The sequence below is a fragment of the Perognathus longimembris genome, chromosome 2 (genome assembly GCF_023159225.1).
Source record: "Perognathus longimembris pacificus isolate PPM17 chromosome 2, ASM2315922v1, whole genome shotgun sequence".
In the NCBI taxonomy this organism is placed as follows: domain Eukaryota; kingdom Metazoa; phylum Chordata; class Mammalia; order Rodentia; family Heteromyidae; genus Perognathus; species Perognathus longimembris.
The window spans coordinates 59,770,793-59,797,462 of record NC_063162.1 but is presented as its reverse complement, the minus strand read 5'-3'; the positions used below and the strand labels follow the sequence as shown (position 1 = coordinate 59,797,462).

Genomic DNA, 26,670 nt, shown 5'->3' with positions numbered 1-26,670 from the left:
CTCTCCCACTTGAGCCACTGCTCTACTTCCAGTTTTTTGGTGGTTAAATGGTGATAAGAGTCTCACAGATTTTCCTGCCTGAGTTGGCTTTGAACTTTGATCCTCAGATTTCAGCACCCTGAGTATCTAGGATTATAGGTGTGAGCTACCAATGCTTGGCTCATTTGCCCATTTTTAAACTCCGTTTTATTCTTATGATATTTAAATTTTGGAGCTGTTCCTACATGCTGGGTATTAATGTTGTCATCAGTGAATCTCACGAATCCTCCTGCGTCCTGTCTGCAATGGATGCACAGATGACACTCACGTCCGGGGATCCACATCCACACTCAACCAACTGCAGTTCTCACCTACACTCCTGGCCACTCAGGAGGCTGAGATCTGAGCACCACAGTTCATAGCCAGCCCCAGCAGGAGAGCCCACAAGCCTCTAATTTCCAATTAATGGCCAAAATTCCAGAAGTAGAGCTATGGCTCAGGTGGTAAAGTACTATCCTTGAGCTAAAAAGCTAAGGCAGAGTACCAAGCCCTAAGTTCAAGCCCCAGTACCAGGACAAAGAAGAGGAGGGAAGAGGAAGGAGGAAGAAGAGATGAGAGGAGGAAAGAGGAGGAAAGAGGAAGAAATGAACCCTGTAGCTGAGAAGTTGCTGGGTAACAGGCTTGAGACTCTGGCTTCTGCCCCACCATTAATACATATATGTGTATTCATGCATTTTTACATACATACATACACACATACATACATACATGAATTAAATCGAGATGGGCCTCCTTGCCCTGTCAGGACCACTTGTTTGTGAGGCTGTCCCAGAATCACCTCAGTAAGTTCACCCAGATGCCAGCTTCCTCTGCCTGACACCAAACATGCTATGGGTCTATAAGACCACAGATGGGCACCCTGGCATGGGGCTGGGGTGCTGAGAGCCTTCCTCTTGGCCCATACTTGCCTTTCCTTGCTCTGTGCTGGATCCTCTTGGCCTGACCTGGGACAGAGCCCGTAACCCTTGTGTGCTGGTGACATGCCCACTCGCTCGGCCTGAGACACTGGGAGGAGGGAGATGCTCCGCACCCAGGCCCTCTGCTGTGGAGGGGATGCCCCCAGATGCCCTGCCAGGGTCTGGGGACTGGCACCTTCCTCATGGTCCCTGCCCTCCTCTCTTCAGGGACTCTTAACAACAAGAGCCTTGCTCAGCCACTTCACGTCTCCTGTTTGCATTTGTCTCCATTTTAGGGATTTATTTCTCTGCAACGGGCCCAGGTGACTGAGCTTCTTCCGGACCCAGACGACCCAGGAAAGCACCTCTTTGAGATCAGCCCAGGTAGACCAAAGCATCATTCAGTTCTACTAAGGGGACACCTGGATGGAGGGGGTATCACATCTTGCACCAGTGGTAGAGTGCTAGTATTGAGCACAGAAGTTCAGGGCCAGCACCTGGGCCCTGAGCTCAAGCCCCAGGACTAGCACCAAATGAAAGAAAATTTTAGGGAAGAAATTAGACATTTTAATCAGTTATCTGGATGGTTAGCTCTTAGATATGAGGAAAATGTGGATTTTTAAAATTCACAAGTTTGTGTGAATGCACCAGTTAACAGAAATATTGGAAATAAGTTCCATAGTGAAATCTTAACACAGACTCAGAGGCTAACAGAAGGTTTACTGTGGATCTAAAAACACAATTAGAACCCAGTGCCGGTAGCTCATTCCTGTAATCCTCACTCCCTAGGAGGCTGAGATCTGAGGATTGTAATTCAAAGCCAGCCTGGGCAGGAAAGACCATGAGACTCTTATCTCCAATTAACCACCAGAAAGTTGGAAGTGGCGCTGTGGCTCAAAGTGGTAGAGTGCTGGCCCTGAGCAAAAGAGCTCAGGGACAGAGCCCAGGCCCTGAATTCAAGCCCCAGGACTAACAAAAAATAAAATAAAATGAACCACAATTAGAGCCGGGCACCAGTGCCTCATACCTACACTAGCCTAGGCAGGATAGTTTGTGGAACTCTTATCGCCAGTTAACCAACATAAAGCTGGAAGTTGAGGCATGGCTCAAGTGATGGTCACAGAATGCAGGCCTTGAGTTTAAGCCCAAGTACACAGGAGTCAGAATGGAGTTCAGTGGCAAAGCACTTGCCTAGCAAATGCAATTTCTGGGTTTGATCCACAATACCAAAAAAGAAAAGACCAAAAACAAAAAGAAAGCTTCCAGCACACACACACACACACACACACACACACACACACACACACACACACACACACCCCACACACAACACAACACAACACAATTACAATGCAATATAAAGAGAGAAAATAATTCCGCTCTAGAGGCTGGGAAAGCGGCTTAGTGGTAGAGTGGTTGCCTCACATGCACAAAGCCATTCCCCAGCACCACATAAACAGAAAAAAAAAAAAAAAGCTGAAGTGGCTTTGTGGCTCAAGAGGTAGAGTGCTAGCCTTGAGCAAAAAGAAGCCAGGCACAGTGCTCAGGCAGAGTCCAAGCTCCAGGATTAAAAAAGAAAGAAAGAAAGAAAAGAAAAGCGTTTAGCTCTAATACTGCTATCATGTAAGCAGTTATAAGTATTTTTAAGTTCCAAGTTTTGTAGTGATGCTATTACTGAGTTAAGCCAGTGTCTGGCTCTGAGGCCAGCTGTTCATACCAGAGCCAGGTGGTGGTGGAGAGCAGGCAGGGCCTCTACCAGAAACAGATCCTGAGGGCAAGGATCTAAAAACAATGGTCCTCCAAAACCTGGAGAAGAAAAGGTGTGGGGCCAGGGGCTAGTACCTCAGGCCTGTAATCCTAGCTACTCAGAGGCTGACATGAGGATCCCAGTTTAAAGCCATCCTGGACAGAAGTGGAGTTGCAGCTCAAGTAGTAGAGTGCTGGTCTGGAGTGAAAAAAGCTCAGGGACAGTTCCCAGGCCGAGTTCAAGCCTCAGTACCTGTGTGTGTGTGTATGCACATGCATGCCCGCCACCCATACACTCACACAACCCCAGGAAGAAGAGCCCAGTGTCCAGGCCAGAGCCCAGGAGTCAGTGATAGGACAGGAAGGAAGGCAGAAGGACTTGCTGACACAGCAGACAGCGGCCAACAGAGGCAGGTGACTGGTCATCCCTCCTCCCCATTCAGTACCACTCCCAAGAGGAGGAAACTTGACAACTCCTAGAAATGTGGTAGAGCTCCAAGTATAATCATGAACCAAGTCATCGCTCTATTTGGTTCTCCAACCCTTCAGAAAGTGACTCTTTCCAGAAAATGAGACAAATTATGCTGAGGCTGCCATCTAGTGGAGACACTTGACAGTAGGTCCTCCTACTCACCTCCAACCCTTCCAGCCCTGCTACACCTGTAGCCCTGCTACATTTCAGAGCATCTGATAATGCTGTGCTTATTATCAAGCACATCTGGCCATTACGCAAGGCTCTGAAGAAGAGACTCCCCTTCTTTTCCTGTAGCTTCAGTCCCAAGCTCCACCCACACGTGTCACTCTGTCACACCAAGAGTGTGAACAATGGAGGTGAGACTCCCTGAGGCCTTGGGCACACACAGACACCCCAGTTATAAGGTTTAGGGGAGCCTCTGGCTCAGAAAGTTGTTTATATGGCTCTTTCCAAGGTTTCCAGACAGGAAAAAAACAAATTGAAGCCTGATAGTAAGTGGGGTTTTGCTGCAGAAGGGGCCAGGCACACATCCACCCCAGTGTCCAGTTCCTATGCAGAACTGGACCACAGCCAAGATGTTGATGGAGAAGAGGATAAGGAGGGTGGTAGACTTCCCAGGACCCTCCATTCAGGGGGCATGAAGAGAGTTCACTGGGACTTAGGGCTAGAACTCCCGCAAGCTGGCTAGTGCCCACAGGAACAGAGATGTTCATCTTTCCTCCTGGCCTCCTGCCTGCCTCAGGGCCTGGGTGAAGTCCAAGAAAAAGACAGAACCAAGCTCTACCACCACTCTGGGTTCCAAAAAGAAAAAGAGCTTTGATGCAGATTCGAGTAAACAGAACCAAGAGCTCATAACCTAAGTGAAGCGGAACATAGTGGCATGCCTGTGTAATCCTAGCATTTAGGAGGCAGAAGCAGGAGGATCTTGAGTTTGAGGCCATCCTAGGTGATAGGGTGAATTCTAGTCCAAAGGAGAGGGAGGAGGAGAAGGAGGAGGATAGGAAGAAGGGAAGGAGCAGAAGTAAATAGGACTAACTCAAAAGGAAGCTAAGGGTATGTTGGAGATAGTTGTTACCAGCTAGGTGCCCATTTCTCACACCTATAATACCAGCTACTCAGGAGGCTGAGATCTGAGGGTTGCAGTTGAAAGCCAGCCCAGGCAGGAAAGTGTCAATGAGATACTTATGTCCAATTGACTATCAGAAAACCTGGAAGCTCCACATGGAAGTGGAGCTGTGGCTCAAAGTGATAGAGTGCTGGCCTTAAGTGAAAAGGCCCAGGTCCTGAGTTCAAGCCCTCCTAACAGGAGAGGGAAGTAAAAGAGGGACAGAAGTGTCTGGACTGGCTGGCTCCTGCTCTGATCTCTCTGGCTTTTTCCTTCTCAAAGCTAGAAACCAAGGACCCTGGACCCTTTGCCTGAGTAAGTTTCCCAGAAGGCTCACAGGACTCTACAGGAAGCAGAGAGAGAGGGCTCATGGGAAAGGGGTGGCTGTTGGGGCAGCTCAGGGATCTAGGAGCAAAGTTGGGGGCCACATTTTGCGGTGGGGAAACTGAAATCTGCAGTGTGGCCCTCAGCTGTCTGTCCTGCAGCTGTCTGTCCTTCCCCAGCCTGCAATTTGGAGCAGACAGGAAGGCTGCCTGCTGTCTCTTAGGCCTGATCTTGAATGACAGTCAGCACCCACCGATTTTTCTCCCTAGAGGCAGATAGTACAGGCCAGACCTGTCCAGAGAAAGCATCCTCATGAAATTAGCTTGCAGCCACCCCAGGGGAAAGGCTGATAGGGAACTATCTTGGCACCTGGTACCAGCCATCCTGTGTCTCAGCCTGACCCCAGTCACTCGGCGTTTGGTTGCAGAGCATCAGGCAATGGGTAATGGCTAGAATGAACGTAGCTGAGAAGTCTCTAGCAACTTGCACTACCAAGAGTGGGAGAGTCAGCACCGTCAAGGGTGGCTGCTTGCATTTCTCACCTTGCAGTCTGACCTCCTGACCACCCCTCCCCCCTTTTTATTTCATGTGTAGGTACTGGGGCTTGAACTCAGGGCTTGGGCTCCATCCTTTCATTTTGATCACTCAAGGCTGGCACTCAGTTGAGCCACAGCTCGAAGTCTGGCTTTTTGGTGATTCTTTGGAGATAGGAGTCTCACAGACTTTCCTGTCTAGGCTGGTTTTGAACCCTGATTCTCAGACCTCAGCCTCCTGAGTGGTCAGGATTGCAGGCAGGAGCCACCAGTTCCCTGTGTTCCTCTTCCGTGTTTTGGTGGGGGGAGCAGGGCAGGTCTCATGCTGCAGCTCAGGCTAGCCTGGGATTCAAGGTCCTCCTGCCTCTACCCTCCTTCAGCCTGAAATTTACTTTCTCAGCTTAACATTGAACCAGGTATGCAAAACTCCCCACCATGTCCCTGGCAACAGCACCCTGAAGAAGAGCCTGTAGCTGATTTCTTTAGCCAAAGCTAAGTTCTAGGGTGGCACTCTTAATAAAAATGGAATGCAAATCAGGGTGCCAGTGGCTCTTGCCTGTAATTCTAGCTACTCAGAGTCTGAGATCGGAGGCTTGTGCTTAAAATCCAGCCTGGAAACCAGGTGCTGGTGGCTCATATCTGTAGTCCCAGCCACTCAGGAGGCTGAGATCTGAGGATCGTGGCTTGGAGGCCAGCCTAGGCAGGGAAATCCACGGACTATTATCTCCAATTAATCACCAAAAAAGGTGGAAGTGGAGCTGTGGCTCAAGTGAGAGCATCAGCTTTCAGTGAAAAAGCTAAAGAATAGAGCCTAGGGCGCGAGTTCAAGTCCCAGCACAGGCACACACACACAAAATCAATCATTCTTTTGTTTTGTTTTTTTTTAATTTAATTTATTTATTAATTGAACACAAATTTTTTGACAAGGTGTTGTGAAAAAAGGGTACAGTTACATAGTAGGGCAGTGTGTACATTTCTTGTGATATCTTACGCCCTAGTTTTCTTTCCCTTCTGTAGGTCAGGTAGACATATATACAATATACAATGTATCAAGAACATATACAGTATCCACGTGGCCAAGCCCAAGAAAATTCGCCTAGGGCTTTAAATGGAATGTCTATATTAGACAATATGTCGACAGTAGTCTTATATGAACGTACATACATAGCTTTTGTATTCCACTGAGAGGTCAATTTTTGACCTTTATATGTTGAGTAGTTGTTTGGTTTTAGTTACATACTGTTGGGTCACTGCCCCAATCCTGTGGGAAATACCATTTGACAAGCAGTTTTTGGTTTCACAGACCTGTTCTCTACTGTCTCTCCGTCTCCCTTTCTTAACAGTCATATATCAGGGAAATCATGTCCCTTTGTTTTCTGTGTTCTAGGATTGTCTCGCTCAACATTATTTGTTCAAGTTCTGACCATTTCCCTGCGAATAACAATATTTCACCATTCCTAATCGCTATGTAGTATTCCATTGTGTATAGGTACCATATTTTTTGGATCCATTCATCTGTGGAGGGGCATCTGGGTCGTTTCCATATTTTGGCTATTGTGAATTGTGCCACAATAAACATGGAAGTACAAATGTCTTTTTGATATCTTGGGACTTGGCTATTTAGGATAGATGCCTAGGAGTGGTATGGCTGGGTCATAGGGTAGGTCTATAGGGTAGCTTTTTGAGAAACCTCCATACTATTCTCCAAAGTGCTTGTACTAATTTGCACTCCCACCAACAATGGAGAAGGGTTCCTCTTTCCCCGCACCCCCTCCAGCATTTGTTGTTGCCTGAGTTCAGAGTATAGGCCATTCTAACTGGAGTGAGGTGGTATCTCAGGGTTGTTTTTATTTGCATTTCCTTTACTAGCAGGGATGTTGAACATTTCCTCATATGTTTCTTTGCCATTTTTATTTCTTCTCTTGTGAAGTCTCTCTTTAGCTCCTTTGCCCATTTCCTAATTGGTTTATTGGGCTTGGAGGGGCTTAGTTTTTTGAGTTCTCTGTAGATGACCGATATTAGGCCTTTGTCTGTTGCTGTGCTGGTAAAGATCCTTTCCCATGTGGTTGGCTGTCTTTTTGTTTTGGTGGCTATGTCCTTAGCTGTGCAGAAACTTTTTATTTTCTAGTAGTCCCATTTGTTGAGTTTGTCCCTTATTTGTTGTGCCCCTGGGACTATATCCAGGAAGTTCCTTCCTGTGCCTATAAGTTCTAGCATCTTTCCTACTCTGTCCTTCAGTAGTTTCAAGGATTCAGGTCTGATATTGAGGTCCTTGATCCATTTTGAGTTGATCTTGGTGCATGGTGATAGGCTTGGGTCTACTTTGAGTTTTCTGCATATGGCTGCCCAGTTCTCCCAGCACCAGTAGTTGAAGAGGCTATGTTTTTTCCATTGTATGTCTTTAGCTCCTTTGTTGAATATCAGCTGACTGTAAGAGTGTGGTTTTATTTCTGGATCTTTAATTCTAATCTATTGGTCTTCCAATTTGTTTTTATACCGATACTAGGCTGTTTTTGTTATGATGGCCCTGTAGTAGAGCTTGAAGTCTGGTATTGTGATACCTCCTGCACTGCTTTTTTTGCCTAGAATTGCTTTGGCTATTCTAGGTCTTTTGCTGTTCCATATGAATTTATGGATTGCTTTCTCTATTTCAGTGAAGAATGTAACTGGGATTTTGATAGGGATTGCATTGAATTTGTATAACAATTTGGGCAATATGGCCATTTTCACTATATTGATTCTGCCTACCCATGAGCATGGGAGGTCTTTCCATCTCCTTGTGTCTTCTTTGATTTCCCTTATTAGATTTTTATAGTTCCCAATTAATAGGTCCGTCACGTCCTTGGTTAAGTTGATCCCTAGGTACTTTATTCTTTTTTTGGCTACTGTAAATGGAATTGTTTCCATAATTTCCTTTTCTGTTTGTATATTGCTGGTGTACAGAAAAGCTGCTGACTTTTGTGGATTGATTTTGTTTTGTTTTGTTTTGTTTGCCAATCCTGGGCCTTGGACTCAGGGCCTGAGCACTGTCCCTGGCTCCTTTTTGCTCAAGGCTAGCACTCTGCCACTTGAGTCACAGCTCCACTTCTGGCCATTTTCTGTATATGTGGTGCTGGGGAATCGAACGCAGGGCTTCATGTATTTGAGGCAAGCGCTCTTGCCACTAGGCTATATCCCCAGCCCTGTGGATTGATTTTGTATCCTGCTACTTTGCCAAAATGTTTATTAGGTATAGGAGTTTGGGGACTGAGTTTTTTGGGTCCTTCAGATATAAGATCACATCGTCTGCAAATAGGCATAATTTGATTTCTTCCTTGCCGATGTGGATCCCTTTGATGTCCTCCTCTTGCCTTATTGCTATGGCTAGGGATTCCAGCACTATGTTGAAAAGGAGTGGGGAGAGTGGGCATCCTTGTCTTGTTCCTGAGTTTAGGGGGAATGATTTAAGTTTCTCTCCATTTAATATGATGTTAGCAGTTGGTCTGTTGTATATGGCTTTTATTGTTTTGAGGAATGTTCCATCTATTCCTGTTCTCTCCAGAGCTTTTAATAAGTATGGATGTTGTATTTTGTCAAAGGCTTTTCGGGCATCGACTGAGATAACAGTGTGATTCTTGATTTTAGTTTTGTTTATGTGTTGAATTACGTTGATTGATTTACGGATGTTGAACCATCCTTGTGACTGTGGGATGAAGCCTATATGGTCATGATGTATAATTTTCTGGATAGCTAATATTTTATTGAGGATCTTTGCGTCTGTGTTCATTAGTGATATTGGTCTGTAGTTCTCTTTTTTTGTTGGGTCTTTGCCTGGTTTGGGAATGAGTATGATATTGGCTTCGTAGAATGAGTTTGGGATTTCTCCCTCTGTTTCTATTTCGCGGAAGAGTTTGAGGAGTATTGGTATTAGCTCCTCACTAAAGGTTTTATAGAATTCGTTGGTGAACCCATCTGGGCCTGGGCTTTTCTTAGTAGGGAGGTTCTTGATTACCTCCTGTATCTCACTGTAAGTTATTGGTTCATTTAGTTGATTTATTTCTTCTTGGTTCAGTTTGGGCAGTTTATACTTCTCTAAGAATTGATCCATTTCTGTAAAATTGTTTTTTTACTGAGTAGAGGTTCTGGAAATAGCTCCTTATGATTGTTTGAGTATCGTGTGTACTTGTTGTAATTTTTCCAGTGGAGTCCCTGATTTTACATATATGAGTCTCTTCTCTTTTTTTTTGTAAGTCTTGTGAGGGGTCTGTCAATTTTATTTATTTTCTTAAAGAACCAGCTTTTAGTCTTATTTATTTGTTGAATGGTCTTCTATTTTCAATCAGATTTATCTCTTCTTTAATCTTTGTGATCTCTCTCCTCCTAGTCATTTTAGATTCGATCATTTCTTGTTTCTCCAGTTGTTTTAGTTTCATCATGAGGTTATTCACCTGCTCTGCTTCCATTCTTTTTTTTTTTTTGGCCAGTCCTGGGCCTTGGACTCAGGGCCTGAGCACTGTCCCTGGCTTCCTTTTGCTCAAGGCTAGCACTCTGCCACTTGAGCCACAGCGCCACTTCTGGCCGTTTTCTGTATATGTGGTGCTGGGGAATCGAACCCAGGGCCTCATGTATACGAGGCAAGCTCTCTCACCACTAGGCCATATCCACAGCCCTGCTTCCATTCTTTTAATGTGAGTGCTGAGGGCAATGATCTTGCCCCTCAGTACTGCCTTAGCTGTGTCCCATAGGTTTCTTTGTGATATGTTTTTATTGTCATTGTGGCTTATTAATTTGTTGATTTCATCTTTAATTTGGTCTGTGGCCCAAGTGTTGGATAACAGTGTGGGGTTTAGCCTCCAAGAATGTGTATAGCCTCTGTGGTAACCGTTGTTATTGAGGGTTACCTTTAATCCACTGTGATCAGATATAATACATGGGATGACGTCAATACTTTTGTATTTGCTAAGGTTCTTTGTGTGGGCTATGACATGGTCTATTTTGGAGTATGATCCATGGGCTGCTGAGAAGAATGTGTAGGGTGGAAGATTTTGTATAGATCTGTCAGATCCATTTGGGATATGGTGTTAATTAGGTCCTCAGCTCCCTTTCTGATCCTCTGGGTGTTGGATCTGTCTCTTGGAGAGAGTGGGGTATTAAAGTCTCCCACTATAATTGTGTTAGCATCTATCTTGTTCTGTAGTTCTGTGAGAATTTGCTTGACATATGTAGGGCCTCTTTTGTTCGGTGAGTATACATTTATCACCGTGATGTCTTGATTCTACATTTTTCCTTGTATTAAAATGTAGTGTCCTTCTTTGTCTTTTTGAGTTGATTTTAATGTAAAGTCCAGCTTGTCTGAGATCAGGATGGCTACACCTGCCGTTTTGGTAGGTGCGTTTGCTTGGAAGATCTTGCTCTATCCTTTCATTCGGAGCCTGTTTTTGTCCCTTGCTGTAAGGTGGGTCTCTTGTTGACAACAGATGCCAACTTTTTGTTTGCGGATCCATTCTGCTAGTCTGCTCCTCTTAATCAGAGAGTTTATACCGTTTATATTCAAAGAGATCAAGGATAAGAGTGTTTTTTCTCCTTCCATTTTCTTGTTGGGCTGTTTTTTTCCCTCTTTTTTTTTTTTTCTTTAGTGAGCTGCTCTTTCTGTTGGGCTCTGGCTATTGTAGTTTCTTTCTGTTTCTGTCTGTGTGTCCTGTACAATTTCTGTTGGGTGGGATTCCCCTCTTAGAATTCGCTGTAGGGCTGGTTTTTTATTCATATACTCCTTTAGATCCTCTTTGCTATGGAAAGATCTGGTTTTCCCTTCGAATGTGAACTCCAACTTCACTGGATATTTAATCCTAGGTTGCATATTGTTGGCCTGTAGAACTTGGATGGTGTTCTTCCACTCATTTCGCACTTGGTAGGTTTGTGTGGAGAGGTCTGCTGTTACTCGGATCCTCTTCCCATTGTAGTAAATTTCTTTCTTCTCTTTGGCTGCATTCAGAATTTGCTCTTTATTCTTGAGATCTGAAGTCTTGAATATTATGTGCCTTGGGGTGGCTTTTCTGGGGTCTGGCCAGGTGTCCTATAGGCTTCGGTTACCTGGATGAGGTCCCTTGTGAGATTGGGGAAGTTTTCTGCAATAACTTTATTGAAAATATGATGAAGCCCTCTTCTCTGGTATTCGGATCCTTCTTTTATTCCACTTATGTGCAGATTATATCTCTTGTCTTTGTCCACTAGTTCCTGGATTAGTCTGCCCTGAAGCTTCACCGTTTCTTTGAGTGTGGTAATTTTCTGGTTCTTGTCGGCTGCTTCATCATCCAAGAGAGAGATTCTGGATTCCATATGGTCAATTCTTTGTGCTGTGGATTCAATTGCGGAGTTTATGGATGTCAGAGAGCTATTTATGGTTGGCAGATCAGCTCTGATCGTGGAAATTTCTTTAAAGTGTTGTATTTTAAATCTATATTTTCATGCATTTCACTTGTCAGGATGTTAAGGTCTTCTTTAACAGAGGTTTGCATTGTATCCATTTTTGCTTCCATTTCTTTCTTTCCTGGATGTCCTTCAAGACTTCCACTCTAAACTCCTGGAATAGTTTTCTGATTTCGTTTCTGACGCTTTCCATCATTTCTGTTAACATGGCCTCATTTGCTTTTTTATTCTTCATCTCCTCTTCAGTCGTGCTGCTTTTTGGAGCTGGCGAGTTGGCTTGCCCTTTGATGAACTGTGTTATATTTCTTTGTGATTTGCACATCTGGAGATCTGTGGGTGGCTTCCCTGGTTTGGCTTTGTGCTGGTTCCCACTGGTCTGTCAGTGGGAGCCTTGTGTCCTGGTGTTCTGGCTCTGGGTTTGGGTTTGGCTGTTAAACCTTGCTTCCCAATGGGTGAGCATGACCTTCTCAGTTGTTGCTGAGGTGGTCACTCTCCTTGCACTTGGGGGCCGGTAGGTTCTGTGTCTTTCTCTTCGGGACAATGTCCTGCCACTGTGTTGTGCTGACCCTAGCGTGCCCCTGGTGGGGGTTTGCTGGTCGCTGATTCAGCGTGGCGTGGAGGCTTATCTCTTCTTTGGTTCTTTTTTCCACTCTGTATCTTGGTCAGAGGAGCTCACCTCTCAGGGGGTTCGTCCTCCTGTGTGGACCGCTTCCCCAACACCGGGGCCGGTTTTGTTGAGGGGCAGCCCACCCACTTATGCGAAATGTGCCAAACTGAGTGGGCACGGGCCGATGGAGAGCTCTGCCCTCCTGTGCAGGCTCGCCTACCAGAGCGGGCACTGTCGATGTGCGCTGTGCGCCCACTACAATGGGCGCTGTCGCTGTGGCCCCGCCCACCTGAGCTGGGTACGCCTACCAGAACGAGCCCTGGGTTGTTGGGTTGTGCTTGTGCCCTCCCGTGAGTCCGCTGTGGGGGGTGCTATGTGAGGGGCCCAGTGGGATCAACTGTCCGGGCGTGGGTTAGCGCCCTCAGACTGTGCCTCTGCTGCAAGGGGGGCACATGATCAGGCCCAGGTGTCCCTGCTGTGCTGGTATTGCCCACCAGTTCCTGTGATTTTAGTTGCAAAAGTCCTCGAGGTCCAGGCGCCTCTGGTGGGGCTTACACTGCCTGCCGTCCCTGGCCCCTGTTGGGAAGGGGGTGGGGGCCAGTGCGGCCAGTTCAGGCTCCTGGGTGGCCTTGGGGCTGCTCCACCCTTCCCCTGCTAAACTCCTGTGACTTCCCAGAGCCTGATGGGGCCTTCCCGCCTGATTTGGGGTTCTTTGTTCCCTCGGTGTGGGGAGGGGGAGGGAGGGAGATCTAGCTTCTTTGTAGGGTTTGGGTCTCTGATAGCTGGTCTCCCGTTGGGGGAGGGTGTAATGGGGGACTCACTGGTCCTGGATTGTGTGTGTGTCCCGTGCTGTCGTTGGTCCTTCGGGGGTGGAGTGCTGTGGTGTGGCGAAAGGTCGTGGTGGCATCCCCGGCTCTCCCCTTCTGCACCGCTGGGTTCCCCAGCCGCTTACGTCCGTTCCCGGTGTGGACCAGAACTTCCCGTCGCAGCCGTCGCCGTGTGTCTTGGTCCGCACTCTCCCTGGTGTCCGTGGAGTCCCGCTGTCTGGACTCTGTGTTCCCGGTGTGAGTTTTTGGCAGTCGGTCTGCCGACCGCCAGGTCCTCTTTCCCAGCCAGGGTCGGCTGGTGGGGGGAGGGTACCCCGGAGATTCTCCGGCTCCATGTAGGTTTTCGGCTCTTCTTTTTTGCTCCTTTTTGTTTTCCTGCGTTTCTCCACTGCTTCTGGCTACTGGTTTTGCTGGGTTCTTGATGGGGTGTTGGGTGCTGGAGTTCCCAGCTTTCTATTCAGTTGGAGAGAATCAGGGTGCCTCCCTACTGTGGCGGTGCCATCTTCCTCCTCTCAATCATTCTTTTGAAATTCTCTATGCTGTACTGTTGTGGTCACACTCTGCATCTTATCTTAGGATAATGCCCAGCCTATGTTAAGTCCTCAGTAAAGGTTAGCAATTATTACAGCAAAGCATTGCAGAATTGAGAAATAACTAACTTGTTTTCAAAGTGTATATGAGTGACCTTTTAAATACTATTTCCAGTGCATTTTTCTGCAGCCTCCATTCTGGATGTGTTTTGAGATAAAATGCTTCTCTGTTAAAGCATAGATCTACTTGTTTATCTCTTTAAAAGCCTAGCACAATGGCACTTCTGAATTTCATGAAGTTTTGGACCCTTTGTGGCACATGTGCTTTGTGGATATTGTCAGTTGTCATTGTTTCTTAGAAGCACTCATCTGGCCAGGCACTGGTGGCGCATGCCTGTAATCCTAGCTACTCAGGAGGCTGAGATCTGGGGATCACAGTTCAAAGCTAGCTGGGGCAGGAAAAGTCCCGGAGACCCTCATATCCAATTAGACACCAAAAAAGCCAGAAGTGGAGCTGTGGCTCAAGTGGTAGAGCATCAGCCTTGAGTAAGAAAGCTAAAGGACAGCACCCAGGTCCTGAGTTCAAACACCAGTACAGGCACAAAGCAAAAAAAAATATTAAAAGCCTAGAAAGACTCTACTCATGAACTTTGTGGTGTTTTAAATTCTCCGTGACCCATTGCTTGTTGTCAGCTGGCTCTTGTCAGTGATCATTAATTCTTGGAAGAACTTATCTGAAAACACAGCAAGCAATATTTGGACAATCTCATTTCCATTTCTTGAGTCTGCAGACATCCGGGTGACTCATCACCCATCTGTGGTAGCTGCTCAGAAGTCTGTCTGCCTTCCTAGGGCGCCCTCTCACTTCCTCACACACCAGGCCAGGCCTGAGTATGTGTCTGCTGATGGATGGGGTGAGAGTCCCTGCTAATTCCTTCCGGGATCAGTGATCATCTTACTGAGAGCAGTGGAGATGAGTTCCCTAATTCCTATCTTCTGCAGGATGCAAGCATGGGATCCTCTCCTCTCCTCTCCTCTCCTCTCCTCTCCTCTCCTCTCCTCTCCTCTCCTCTCCTCTCCTCTCCTCTCCTCTCCTCTCCTCTCCTCTCCTCTCCTCTCCTCTCCTCTCCTCTCCTCTCCTCTCCTCTCCCCCCTCCCCTCCCCTCCCCTCTCCTCTCCTCCCCTCCCCTCCCCTCTCCTCCCCTCCCCTCCCCTCCCCTCCCTCCCCTCCCTTCTCCTCTCTTATTCTCCTCTCCTCTCCTCCCCTCCCCCTCCCCTCCTCCTCCCCTCACTTCCCCCTCCCCTCCCTTTTCCCCTTCCCCCTCCCCTCCCCTCCTTTCCTCTCCTGTCCTCTCTTTTCCTCTCCTTCCTCCCTCCCTCCTTCCCTTCCTTCCTTCCTTCCTTCCTTCCTTCCTTCCTTCCTTCCTTCCTTCCTTCCTTCCTTCCTTCCTTCCTTCCTTTGCTTGGTTTGAGCTTTTTTTGCTTAAGGATAGAGCTCTATCACTTGAGCCATGGCTCCACTTCTAGATCTTCAGTGGCTAGTTGTAGATAAGAGTTTCAGGTACTTTCTTGCCCAGGCTGGCTTTGAACCATGATCCTTGGATCTCAGCCTCCTGAGTAGCTAGGATTACAGGTGTGAGCCACCAGCATCCAGCTAAGCATGTGATTCTTCATGTGACTGCTGTAGTTTCTCCTTAGAAAGGATGCATGCAAACTAGCTAGCTTGCTCTGGCTGTGTCCATGTGCAGACTGAGGCCAAAGAAGTCACTTGTCCAGTGTCCCATGACCATGACAGCATCTTGGTCCTTCCCACGCTTTTTCCCTCAGCCAGCAGAAGCCCCTACTGGCCAGTGCTGGATGGGCACCAGGGCTCTTAGACAGGGGTGGGGGCAGCAGTGAAGGCCCCCAGTGGGAGGATAGCCAGCTGGGCTGGGTGAGACGGAGGCATGCTCAATGCCAGCACTGAGTAAAGGTGGAGATAAAATTCTTTAGGAGTGATCTCAACCCCACAGAGTCCCTAGATAAATTAGGGTGTGTGGTGGAATGCAGTGGGGATCAGTAGATGAGGGCTGAGGAGCCAGGTCACCTCTGGGAAGCTCTTCCAGCCAGGCCTTCCACTCTGGATCCCGTGCACAGGCTGCTGTTTGGATGTGGGGAGGCTCCGGGGTCAGCTGTGTCAGCATCGCCCAGGGCTGGCCCCACCCTGGCCAGCCAGCGGACACAGGCCTTGTCCTGTGGCAGGAAGTCTATCTCAGCAGTCTGTGTGTGCAGGAGGTTCGAAGAGCAGTGCTACTAACTAGGACTGTTCTATGAGCCCTGGAGGAAGGGCTTACATTTGTGCACTCAGAGATTGGTGCTTGATACTAGAACCAAGGAGGTGTAGTCATTCCAAAGCAGGAAGATGAGACAGGGGAAAGAAATGAAGTCTAATTACTAAACTGAAAATGGAGCTGCAAACCATGGCTCCCTTACCCAAGAGCTCTTTTTGGTTGGCAGATATGTTTTTGTTGTTTTTTTTTTGGCCAGTTCTGGGCCTTGGACTCAGGGCCCTCACTGTCCCTGGCTTCTTCCCGCTCAAGGCTAGCACTCTGCCACTTGAGCCACAGCGCCGCTTCTGGCCGTTTTCTGTATATGTGGTGCTGGGGAATCGAACCTAGGGCCTCGTGTATCCGAGGCAGGCACTCTTGCCACTAGGCTATATCCCCAGCCCGGCAGATATGTTTTATTGGGTTGGTTAATTGTGTGTGTGTGTGTGTGTTTGTGTGTGTATCTGTCTGTCTGTATGTCTGTCTGTCCGTCGGTCTGTCTGTCTGCCAGCACTGGGGATTGAACTCAGGGCTTTATGCTCTTGTTTTACTTTTTCACTCAAGGATTGTTTTCTACCACTTGAGCCACACCTCCACATCTGGCTTTGTAGTGATTAGTTGGACATAAGGGTCTCATGGACTTTTTCTTCCCAAGTTGGCCTTGAACCAGCTACCTCGTATGAGAGATAAGCCATTTGCCCAGCTAAAGGCTAGCTTTAAATATATATATTTTTAAATTTAGAAACTCCTTGTTGTTGGCAGGGACCATGGGTATTTGCCAGTTTTTGTTTTTGTTGGGTGCCAGTCCTGCGGTTTAAACTCAGGGCTTATGCACTGTCCCTGAGCTTTTGTGGTCAAGGCTAGTGCTCTACTACTTGAACCACAGCTCCACGTCTAGCTTTTTGTGGTTAATTGGAGATGAGTTTCATGGACTTTCCTGCCTGGGCTGGCTTTGAACTGTGATTCTCAGTTCTCAGCTTCCTGAGTAGTAGCTAGGATCTCTGTGAGCCACCAGTGCCTGGCATTTCCCAGTTTTTTGTTGGGATATTGCTGCTTTGATAAGTCTTTAACCAGACGGAGGCACTTTGGTTCTCTCTTTCTGTGTATTAGACTGCTTTCTGTTGCTGTAACAAGTGCCTAAGGCTAGGCCCTTTATAAAGAAAAGAGGTTTATGTAGGTTATAGGTTTGGAGGCTGAAAGTCCAGGATTGGATGGCCCCATCTGTTAGACTTCTGTGGAGATCCCTCTGGGCTATGTCACAGCGCAGCTGAGCCTCATGACAGAAACATGTGAGAAGGAAAAAAAAATCACATGACAAGACGAGAAACCCGAGATTCAGGAACCAAACTTATACTTTTATAATAACTCCCTTTTAAGGGAACGGATAGGTCCCAATAAAATGACATTAATTCCTTCTGAGACACTGCTTCTACCTCTGAAAGGCTCCATCCAAAATTGCCACTCAAGACTGACATCCCTGCACGATTCCTGCCCCCTTCCTGCACCCCTTAGCATGAAGTACTGAGTATGAGACTGGTGTTGCCCCTGGGGTCAGGAGGAACCAAAATGCAGAGGTCTGAGAGATCAGAAGGGTCCAGCTGCTTCCGGTGGGTAAGCCGCTTGGAAGGTGACCTGAGATGGTGACAACAATTTTGCAAAGCCGCCTCAGGGGTCGCAGCTAGTATGGGATGAGCATGTTGTAGATGGTCAGTAAGCCTGAGAACCTCCTTGCTTTGGTCTGCTTTTTGTTGCTGTAACAAAGACCCCCGAGAACTGGTAGCTTATAAAGACTAGAAGGTTATTCCGCTTAAGGTTCTGTAGGGTGAGAGTCCAAGAACATTGATCGGCTCAGCACCTAGCAAAGGCCTTGGGCTGCGTCAGAATACCGCAGGCTAAGCAGTGCACCAGCGCATGCCTCTGCTTTTCTTCTTGAAAAATTACTCATGCCTTGGGAGACACCACCCTCGTGACCTCATCCAGTCCTAGCCACCTCCCAAACACCCATAACATCTCAATTTGCAGATTATATATCCAACATAGGAGCCGGGCATGGGTGCTCACGCCTGTAATCCTAGCTACTCAGGAGACTGAGACCTGGTGATTGTACTTCAAAGCCAGCCTGGGCAGGAAAATCTGTGAGACTCTTATCTCCAGAAGTGGAACTGTGGTTCAAGTGGTAGAGCTCTAACCTTGAGCAAAAAAAGCTTAGGTATATTGCCCAGACCCTGAGTTCAAGCCCTAGGAATGACTGGCAATAATCAATCAACCAACCAACCAACCAACCATAGTCTCCAACTATAGATGTTTGAGGGACACATTCAAACCACACAGCACCCCTGTTGCCCCGACATAGGAAAGGTGAAATCCCATCACTCTATCGAACCAGACTTTCCAGAACCAGCTTGGGGGAGCTGGGCTGTTTGGGGCAGGGAGACTCCCACATGGAGGACTGGCCAGGCTGTGGAGCCCAGGGTTATTTTATGAACTCAGCCTGGGGCCCAGAAGGGGTCCAGTGGGGGAGGCCATAATTGGCAGTGTTCCTGCTCCCCCAGTGAAACAAAAAGCAGAGGGCTCAAAGTTTCAGCCAGCTGCGACTGTCCTGCAGTGAGGGTCCTCACCAAGGAATGTGGGGACTGGTGGGTGCTTTTCTCTTCTTTCCCTTTTCCTTGGGTAAGAAGCTGATCTTCTTTGTCCTGTGAAGAGTCACTTGAGTGGCCTTCTTGGATATGCAAATGCAAGAGTAGGGTCACTGGAGTTTGTTCATAACTGGAGCTTTTGTGGCTGGAGGTGGTGGGTTTGCTAAGGATTGTGTCCTTCTATGGCCTGCAGAATGGCCTGGGGAGCCATCAGCTGGGAGAATTGAGGAGGTGGAAAATTCGGTTCTTGTGTGAAGACTCCTTTTTTTTTCTTTTAAAGGATCAGCATTTTTACTTTTTTTCTCTCTCATCTTTATTTTGTGCCAGGCTTGAACTCATGGCTTCACACTGTCACTTGGCTCTACCACTAGAGCCACACTTCCATTTCTGGCTTTTTTGCTGATAATTGTAGATAAGAGTCTCAGATTTGTGTGCTTGGGTTGATTTGAACCTTTGTCCTCATATCTCAACCTCCTGCATACCTAGGATTACAGGCATAGGCTACCAGTGCAGGACTTTAGACCCACACGGAATCAGGATTGGGTGTTCTAGTCTGTTATTCCTTCCCCTCCTGCCCCCCAGGGCCCCAAGTGGCTGCATAGACCCACCTGGTGCTGAGTACCTGAGGAAGGAGTGGTGTGGTCTTCCAGGAGCTCACAGGGCCTTCCTGGTGACTTACCCCTGGAAATGGCAGGGGAAGGGTGAGAGTTGGAGGAGGTTGCACGCCCCTCCCCCATTCCAGGCAGGGAGGGCAAGGCTAGAGAGATCTGGCAGTCCATTCCCTCCACTTGAAAGGGAGTGCCCACCTCTGAAGTGCTGTCATTTCCCTGCCACCCCAAGGTCGGCTTGGAGGGGCCCCACCCCCCTGCCCTTCACCCCTGACACCCCATCTAGCAGAGACCTTTCCAGACTGAACTGAATGCCAAGACATTCTCAGGAGGTAGGGCCTAGAGGAATCCCATTTACCATGGCAAAATCCCAGAGGAAGAGGGGCTTCACCCACCCACCTGCCTCTGTGCTTTGAAAGCACAGACAAAGGCAGCCGCTGCTAGGCAGCCTGCTGGGCCTCACTCAGGACCAACTTGACCTAGACACTTGTGGCTACTGCTGCCTGGCACCGTTCCCATCCTGCCACTAGGGGGCAGCATCGAGCAAAGTTGGCTGCCCAATGTTCACTGACCCTGCAGGCCCTACTTCATGCTGCCACTCCCTACTCACCCCTGCCACAGATATCCCAGGAAAGGAAAAGGGGGTACTGGACATTGCCCATGTGCCCTCGTCCCTTGTCAGCTTCATGGATGATGCTCACAGCCCTGGGGATCTTCAGTCCCAGACTGCTGGTCTTTTAACATGGTGAGTAACTGGGACAGCTTTGGAGTCAGGCTCAGGCAGGGCAGGGTGGTCCTGGTGTGCATGCTTGGGCATCAGATAACCCGCTGTTCAGCAGGCCTCCCGGATTCCTCTTTCCCCTCTGTTGAAGAGGACACTGAGGTCCCAGTGAACGTTAGAGCAGCATTCTCTCTCGCCCCTTCTTTCATGGTTACCTATGGAAAGTAGGGTGGCCTGAGCCACTAAGTTCTTAGAACTACTTGTTACAGCAGCAAGCATAGTCATCTTTTAAAAAAATTTTAATGTTTTTGTGTCGGCCTTGGGGTTTAAACTCGGGGCCTGGGTGCTGGTCGCAGAGCTTTTTGGCTTAAGGCTAGCACTCTACAACTTGAGCCACAGCTCCACTTCTGACTTTTTGGTGGTTAATTGGAGATAAGAGTCTCATAGACTTTCCTTCAAACTGTGATCCTCAGATCTCAGCCTCCTGAGCAGCTAGGATTACAGGTGTTAGCCACCAGCGCCCATTGCTAACCATCTCCTTAATGTACCAGTTTCCTTCTTTGTGCATGCAGTAAGGGAGACAGAGTTAGCACATTAGTAAACTTCTAGGGGCTGGCACATAGCCAGACCCTGGAGTCACCAAGGATTCTTTATATAGAGGCTGTAGCAGCCACAGTGAATACTAGTGCTCTAAGCAGGCCCAACACCAGGCCACCCTGGTTCATGGTAAAGGTTTGCATGGCAGGTTGCGTGCACCTGCTAGTTCTGGGGCTTGAACTCAAGGTCTAGGTGCTATGCTTCAGCTTTCTCAATCAAGGCTGGTCTTCTACCACTTGAGCTAGAGCTCTATTTCAGCCTTTTTTTTCTGGTTAATTGGAGATAAGAGTCACGTGAACTTCCCTGACCCTGCTGGCTTTGAACTGTGGTCCTCAGATCTCAGCCTCCTGAGTAGATAGGAGCTATGAACCAGCAAAATCTGGCTGGTGCAAAACCTTTGCAGTGGGATGTATTGTAACTTCAGGACACTTGCTAGGCATCTGGAAAGATGCTTGGACAGTGGGGAACTGTCATCCTGGTGCCAGCCACCTCTTTTCAAATTCTGTCTCTCCTGTTTACTAGCTGTGGGGCCTCAAGCAACTTAAGCCCTTTGTGCCTTGGTTTCCCCATCTATAGAATGGGAGGTGATAGAGTTCTCATAAGAATTAACAAGGTCATTTATATAGAATGCTCAGAATAGTATAGGCACATAGTATGTGTTACTCTGTGTGTGTGCACATGTGTGTATGTCAGTACCAAGGTTTGAACTTAAGGCTTCATGTTCTTGCTTAGCTTTTTCATTTGTTTTGAGCCAGAGCTCAATTTCTGGCTTTTTTGGTGGCTAATTGAAGATAAGAATGTCACGGACTTTCCTGCCTGGGCTGGCTTTGATCCATGATCTTCATATCTCAGCCTTGTGAGTAGCTAGGATTATAGATGTGAGCCACGAGAGCTGGGAGTATGTGCTTTGATGTTTATTTGTGTGTATCTCTTCAGAGCACCTAGAAGTGCCTGCCTGCATCTGTCATGGACAGGAAAAGGCCTTGGGTTCTCACTGTGGTAAACATCCCTCTTTCCCAGGCAGCATTTGTCCATTTGTCCTGGAGGTGGGGGAGAAAAGAAAGGCAGAAAGAGCAGGTGTGGGCAGGGGTGTATGTTTTGTGGGGTGAGACTTGGGACTAGGACAATGGGTTTTGTAAAATCCCTCCCTGGGCAGTCTGGCCAAGTTCAATGGCTTTAGGCCACATGAACCGCAAGAAAAATGTAGCGCAGGAATTTCTCTGCAACCATTCCCTTGTGTTTCTCTGTGGGAATTTGGAGCTGCAGACACATTCCTTCCACCAGCAGCATCCACTGTGGCTGGACCTCTCTGGCCCAGGGATCTGGCTGGCCCCACCCCTCCAGTCCCCTCCCTGTCTCCCAGGAGTGGGCATCGAGGATTTGCTGGCCACAAGACCTCACAGCCTGCTGTCAGGGTGTCTGGGCCAGTGCCTCTGGAAAGCTAGATGACCAGACAGTTGTCTGCTGCCTCCTCACACTCTCTCAATGGGCAGGATTCCTGTCATCTTGGAGATGGCCATTTGTCTGTTTTTCAGAGCCAATTTCATCCCAGCTTAAAAGGAAACCCTCAATATCCTAAAATTCTTTCCAAACTCTGCAAACTGCAATCCACAGGCCAATTCTGATTTTCCATCTTTTGCTTTTGTACGAGTCCTGAGGCTTGATTTCGGTCCTAGGTCCTGTCCCTGAGATTTTGTTACTCAAGGCTAGTGTTCTACCACTTTGAGCCACAGCTCCATTTCTGTTTGGTGGTCGATTGGAGAAAAGAGTCTCACGGACTTTCCTACCCGAGCAGGCTTTTTTATTTTTTATTTTTTTGCCAGTCTTGGGCCTTGAACTCAGGGCCTGAGCACTGTCCCTGGCTTCTTTTTGCTCAAAACTAACAATCTACCACTTGAGCCACAGCACCACTTCCGGCTTTTTCTGTTTATGTGGTGCTGAGGAATCGAACCCAGGGCTTCATGCATGCTAGGCAAGCACTTTGCTGCTAAGCCACATTCCCAGCCCCTGTGTCCTTCTTTTTTTTTTTTTTTTCAGTTGTGGGGCTTGATCTCAGAGCCTGGGTGCTGTCCCTGAGCCTTTCTGTGCTCTGGTTTTTGAGTATTTAATTGGAGATAAGAGTCTTCTGGACTTTCCTGCCTGGGCTTCTTTCTATCTAGCCCTCAGATCTCTGCCTCCGGAGTAGCTAGGATTACAGGCATGAGCTACCAGCTCCTGGCTTCTTGTTTGTATTCCTGATGATGGCCATTCTAATGGGGTGAGACGGAACTCAGTGTTGTTTTTATTTGCGATTTTTTTTGAAATGCAGAGATGTTAAAAATTTCTTAATCGTCTATGGACCATTTTTACTTCTGAGAGGTCTCTATTGAGCTCATTTTCTCATCTATTAACTGGGTTGTTGATTCTTTGAGGGTTTAGTTTCTTGAACTCGTTGCCTATTAAGGATATTGGGTCATTGTCTGACGTATAGATGGCAAAAATTTTCTCCCTTTCTGCAGGCTGTCTTTTAGTTTGTTAGCTATGTCCTTTGCCATGAAGAAATGTCTTAGCTTAATTCAATCCCATTTGTTAATTCTCTCTCTACTTCAGATCCATGCAGCTCCTGCATGGGTAGAGCTGAGTTGCTAGGGAGAAGGACTTAGAAGGCTTAAATACCTTTACTATCTGCCCCTTAGAAAAAGCTTCTTAACTCTTTCTTGAACTACATTTGGGAGTAAGATACAGTTAAATAGGAGTGAGAATTTCTCATGTGGGCTGGGGGTATAGCTCAGTGGTAGTGCACTTGTGCAAGGTTCTAGGTTCCATCCCCAACACTACAAGAAAAAAAAGAAAACAAGTAGTTTTTAATAGGCTTTTGTAACAAGTAACGAGAATGAACTGTACACGTCTAAAAGCTAGAAGGAGATGGAGCCAGTAGCTCACACCTGTAATCCTAGCTACTCAGGAAGCTGATATCTAAGGATTGTGGTTGGGCATAAGCCTAAAGATGCAGGTTCAAAGCTAGCCCAGGCAGGAAAGTCCATGAGACTCTCCAATTAACCAGTAAAAAGCCAGAAGGGGAGCTATAGCTCAAGTGGTGAAACACCAGTCTTCAGCCAAAAAAAAAAAAAAAAAAAAAAAAAAAAGGGTGAGGGAGAGGCAGGTGGTAAGTTCAAGTCCCAGTGCTGGCACACACACACATACACACACACACACAAGTGTGTGCTGGTATGTGGGACCAGCCACCTCATGAACTGTGAGGTGAGTTAATACATAGAAGCCCTTCCAGAATGTGAATGTATGATGTGTTTGCACAAACTGTTAACCCAAATGAGAAGTGTGAGCATGAGGAGAAGGGAGAGAGGGGCCTGGGGGGGAGACGCTCCCCACCAAAGGCAGGTGGCCAGTGGCTGGCAGGTGAGAAGGTGGCCTGTGGCTTTGAACTGTGCAGATTCATGAAGAGACTCTTGGGGTTTGGGGGGAGGGTGTCTTGGGGCTTGGAACCTGGGCCCTGTCCCTGAGCTTTTTTGCTCAAGGCTAGTGCTCTACCAGTTGAGTCACAGCCCCACTTCTGGCTTTTTGAGTATTTAATTGGTGATTTTCATGGACTTTCCTGCTCTGAGTAGCTAAGGATTACAGGTGTGAGCCACTGGTGCTCTGGCTTCATGAAAAGATTCTTATCACCTACAGACTAAGTGGCCTTGAGGGCTCCAGCTCTTGCTGAGACCCTCCCTTCCTTCCTCCATCATTCCTTCCTTCCTTTTCTTTTTGCCAGCCACGGAGCTTGAATTCAGGGCCTGGGCACTTTCCTTGAGCTTCTTTTGTTCAAAGCTAGCACTCTACAACTTGAGCCACACAGCACCACTTCCAGCTTTTTCTGTTTATGTGGCACTGAGGAATCAAACCCAGGGCTTAGTGCATGCTGGTCAAACCCTCTACCACTAAGCCAGTTCTTCCTTCCTTCTTTCTTTCTGTAGGTATTGGGATTTGAACTCTGGCTTCTTGCTTTCTAGGCAGGCCCTCTACCACTTGAGCCACACTCCCAGTCCTTTTGGCTTTCATTTGTTTTTCAGATAATGTGTCATGCTTTTTGCTACTGGGTAGGCCTTGGACTGAGATCCTCCTATCTCTGCCTCCAGTGTAACTGAGATTACCTATCTTTACCACCTTACTTGGCTGATGTGTTGAGATGACCTTCATGACTATTTACCCTGGCTGTTCTCGAACCATGATTCTCCTGTCTTTGCCTCTTGACTTGCTGGGGTTACAGGTGTTCAGAGTATACCATCATGCTTAGTGGATTGTGTTTTTCATCAAAAGTCTCTCTATATGTGTTTTAGATTCACTGAGTATCTAATCCATCACCACTTTCCCTGCAAGGTATTTAATCATAGTCCTTGAGAACACAAGATGGGCTGAGTTCCCTTCTGAACTCAGCCACTAATTAGCTGTGTTACCTCCTGCAAATTACTCAACCTCTCTGTGTGCCATTGCCCTCTTGAGGACATTAAAGTGGAAATAATGATGAAAGGCATGCATGGAGCATTCTAAGTGAATGTGCACCTGTCAGGCTCATGGCCTGGCACATTGCTTGGCACATGGTCAAAGTGGGCAATGTTAGCCACGAGGCTTACTGGTATAACTTTCTGTTTCAGTGGCCTGCTTGTTACCTCCTAGCAAACTAGCTCAAAGGTGGGTGCTTTCTCCATCTTCTTGCTGTCCTATGTTGTGGGTAGGAATGATTCTGCGTGTGTGTGTGTGTGTGTGTGTGTGTGTGTGTACATGCATGCCAGTACTAGCGCTTGAAGTCAGGGCCTGGGTATACTTAATTTTTTTTCTCAGATATGGTGCTATAACACTTGAGCTACACCTCCGCTTCTGGGTTTTTGCTGGTAATTAGAAGTTAAGATTTTCATGGATGTTCATGCCCAGACTGGCCTAAGAACATGATCCTCAGACTGCAGCCTCCTGCATAGCTAGGATTATGGGTGTGAGCCACCAGTGCCGGCTAACTCTTCTCTTTACCTGGCCTCTGCTCTCAGGGCCCCTTGGTTCACATGGGTGACGTTCCCTGAAGATGAAAGTAGAAGCTGCTCAGCCTTCTTAGGGTGTACTACAAGTGGCCAGAGCCACCAGAGCCCTGGCGCTGCCTAGGGGCTGCCTTCACATCCTGAAGTGGTGCCATGAGTTGGCCCTGGGCGTTACCGGGAGGGACAATCCAGACTCCTGCCAAAGAGCTACGAACATCAAGTTTTGGGGCTCTGAAGCAATCCCTGGATGGCCTGGGGCACACCAGGGGCTCAGCATGCAGGGTTCCCTTTTAGAAAGAGTCCTGCATACTCACTTTCTGTCTTCTGTGGTGATGGATGAGGCTGCTGGGGGTGGAGTCTGGGGCTGCCCAGCCCCTGCCCACAAAGGATCAGTTACTCTCCAGCCCTCCTCAGAGCTCTTGGCACACACCAGATGTCTCTCCTCCACTCAACTGGGATAAGTGGACTGACCAGGGCCCAGGATGGATGCCCCAAGAATCCCTACCTCTCCCTTCTGGAGTGGGGCAGCTTGAGGTCAGCGGTAGATTCACAGCAATGAATGATCCTCATATATTGGCTCAGTTCTAGATAGGCCAGGGTCAGAGCAATTGGGGGTTCCAGAAGTCTAATTTTTCAAGCAAATTCCATGCTTATTCTTTCTCAGTTGTAGCGCAAGATTCTGGACCAAACTTTGGGACATACCATCCACCCATCCATCCATCTATCCATCTGCCTACCTATCTACCCATATCCAACTATCTAGCCAGCCAGCCTGTCCATCCATCTATCCATCCACCCATCCATCATCCATCCATCGACATCCACCTCTCTACCCACATCTGCCCATCCACCCATCTACCCACCCATCCATCCACTCACCTACTTATCTACACACATGCATCCATCCATCATCCACCTGACCATCCTTCCTTGCTTTGTCCCACCTCACCTCATCGACCTAGGGATAGTTTCTTCACCTTCTTCCTGAACTTGGTATTTCTTCCCCCTCTGGGGTTGGCCTATGGTTAGCTGGGGTACTTAGGTGTGTGACTTGCTTGACACATGGTGGGATCACATAGGCAATTTGAGGAAGTGATGAAACAGGAACACACACACACACACACACACACACACACACACACACACAGTGTGTAACCAAGAATTGAAAATGTGTGAAACCAGCCAGGTGCCAGTGGTTTACCCCTGTAACGCTAGCTACTCAGGATGCTGTCTCCTATCTGAGGATTGAGGCTCAATGCCAGCCCTGGCAGAAAAGTCTGTAAGACTCTTATCTCCATTTAACCAC

General features: G+C 47.7%; 1 protein-coding gene across 2 annotated transcripts in view; it reads left to right on the top strand.

The window, feature by feature from the left end:
* Positions 1-26,670, top strand: part of Arhgap22 (Rho GTPase activating protein 22) — a 147,061-nt gene that overhangs the window by 68,545 nt on the left and 51,846 nt on the right. For both annotated transcript variants that reach the window (XM_048339218.1, XM_048339219.1), the window contains exon 3: positions 1,232-1,319. In XM_048339218.1, the coding sequence (XP_048195175.1) occupies positions 1,232-1,319 (88 nt within the window). The remainder of the gene's footprint in view (positions 1-1,231; positions 1,320-26,670) is intronic.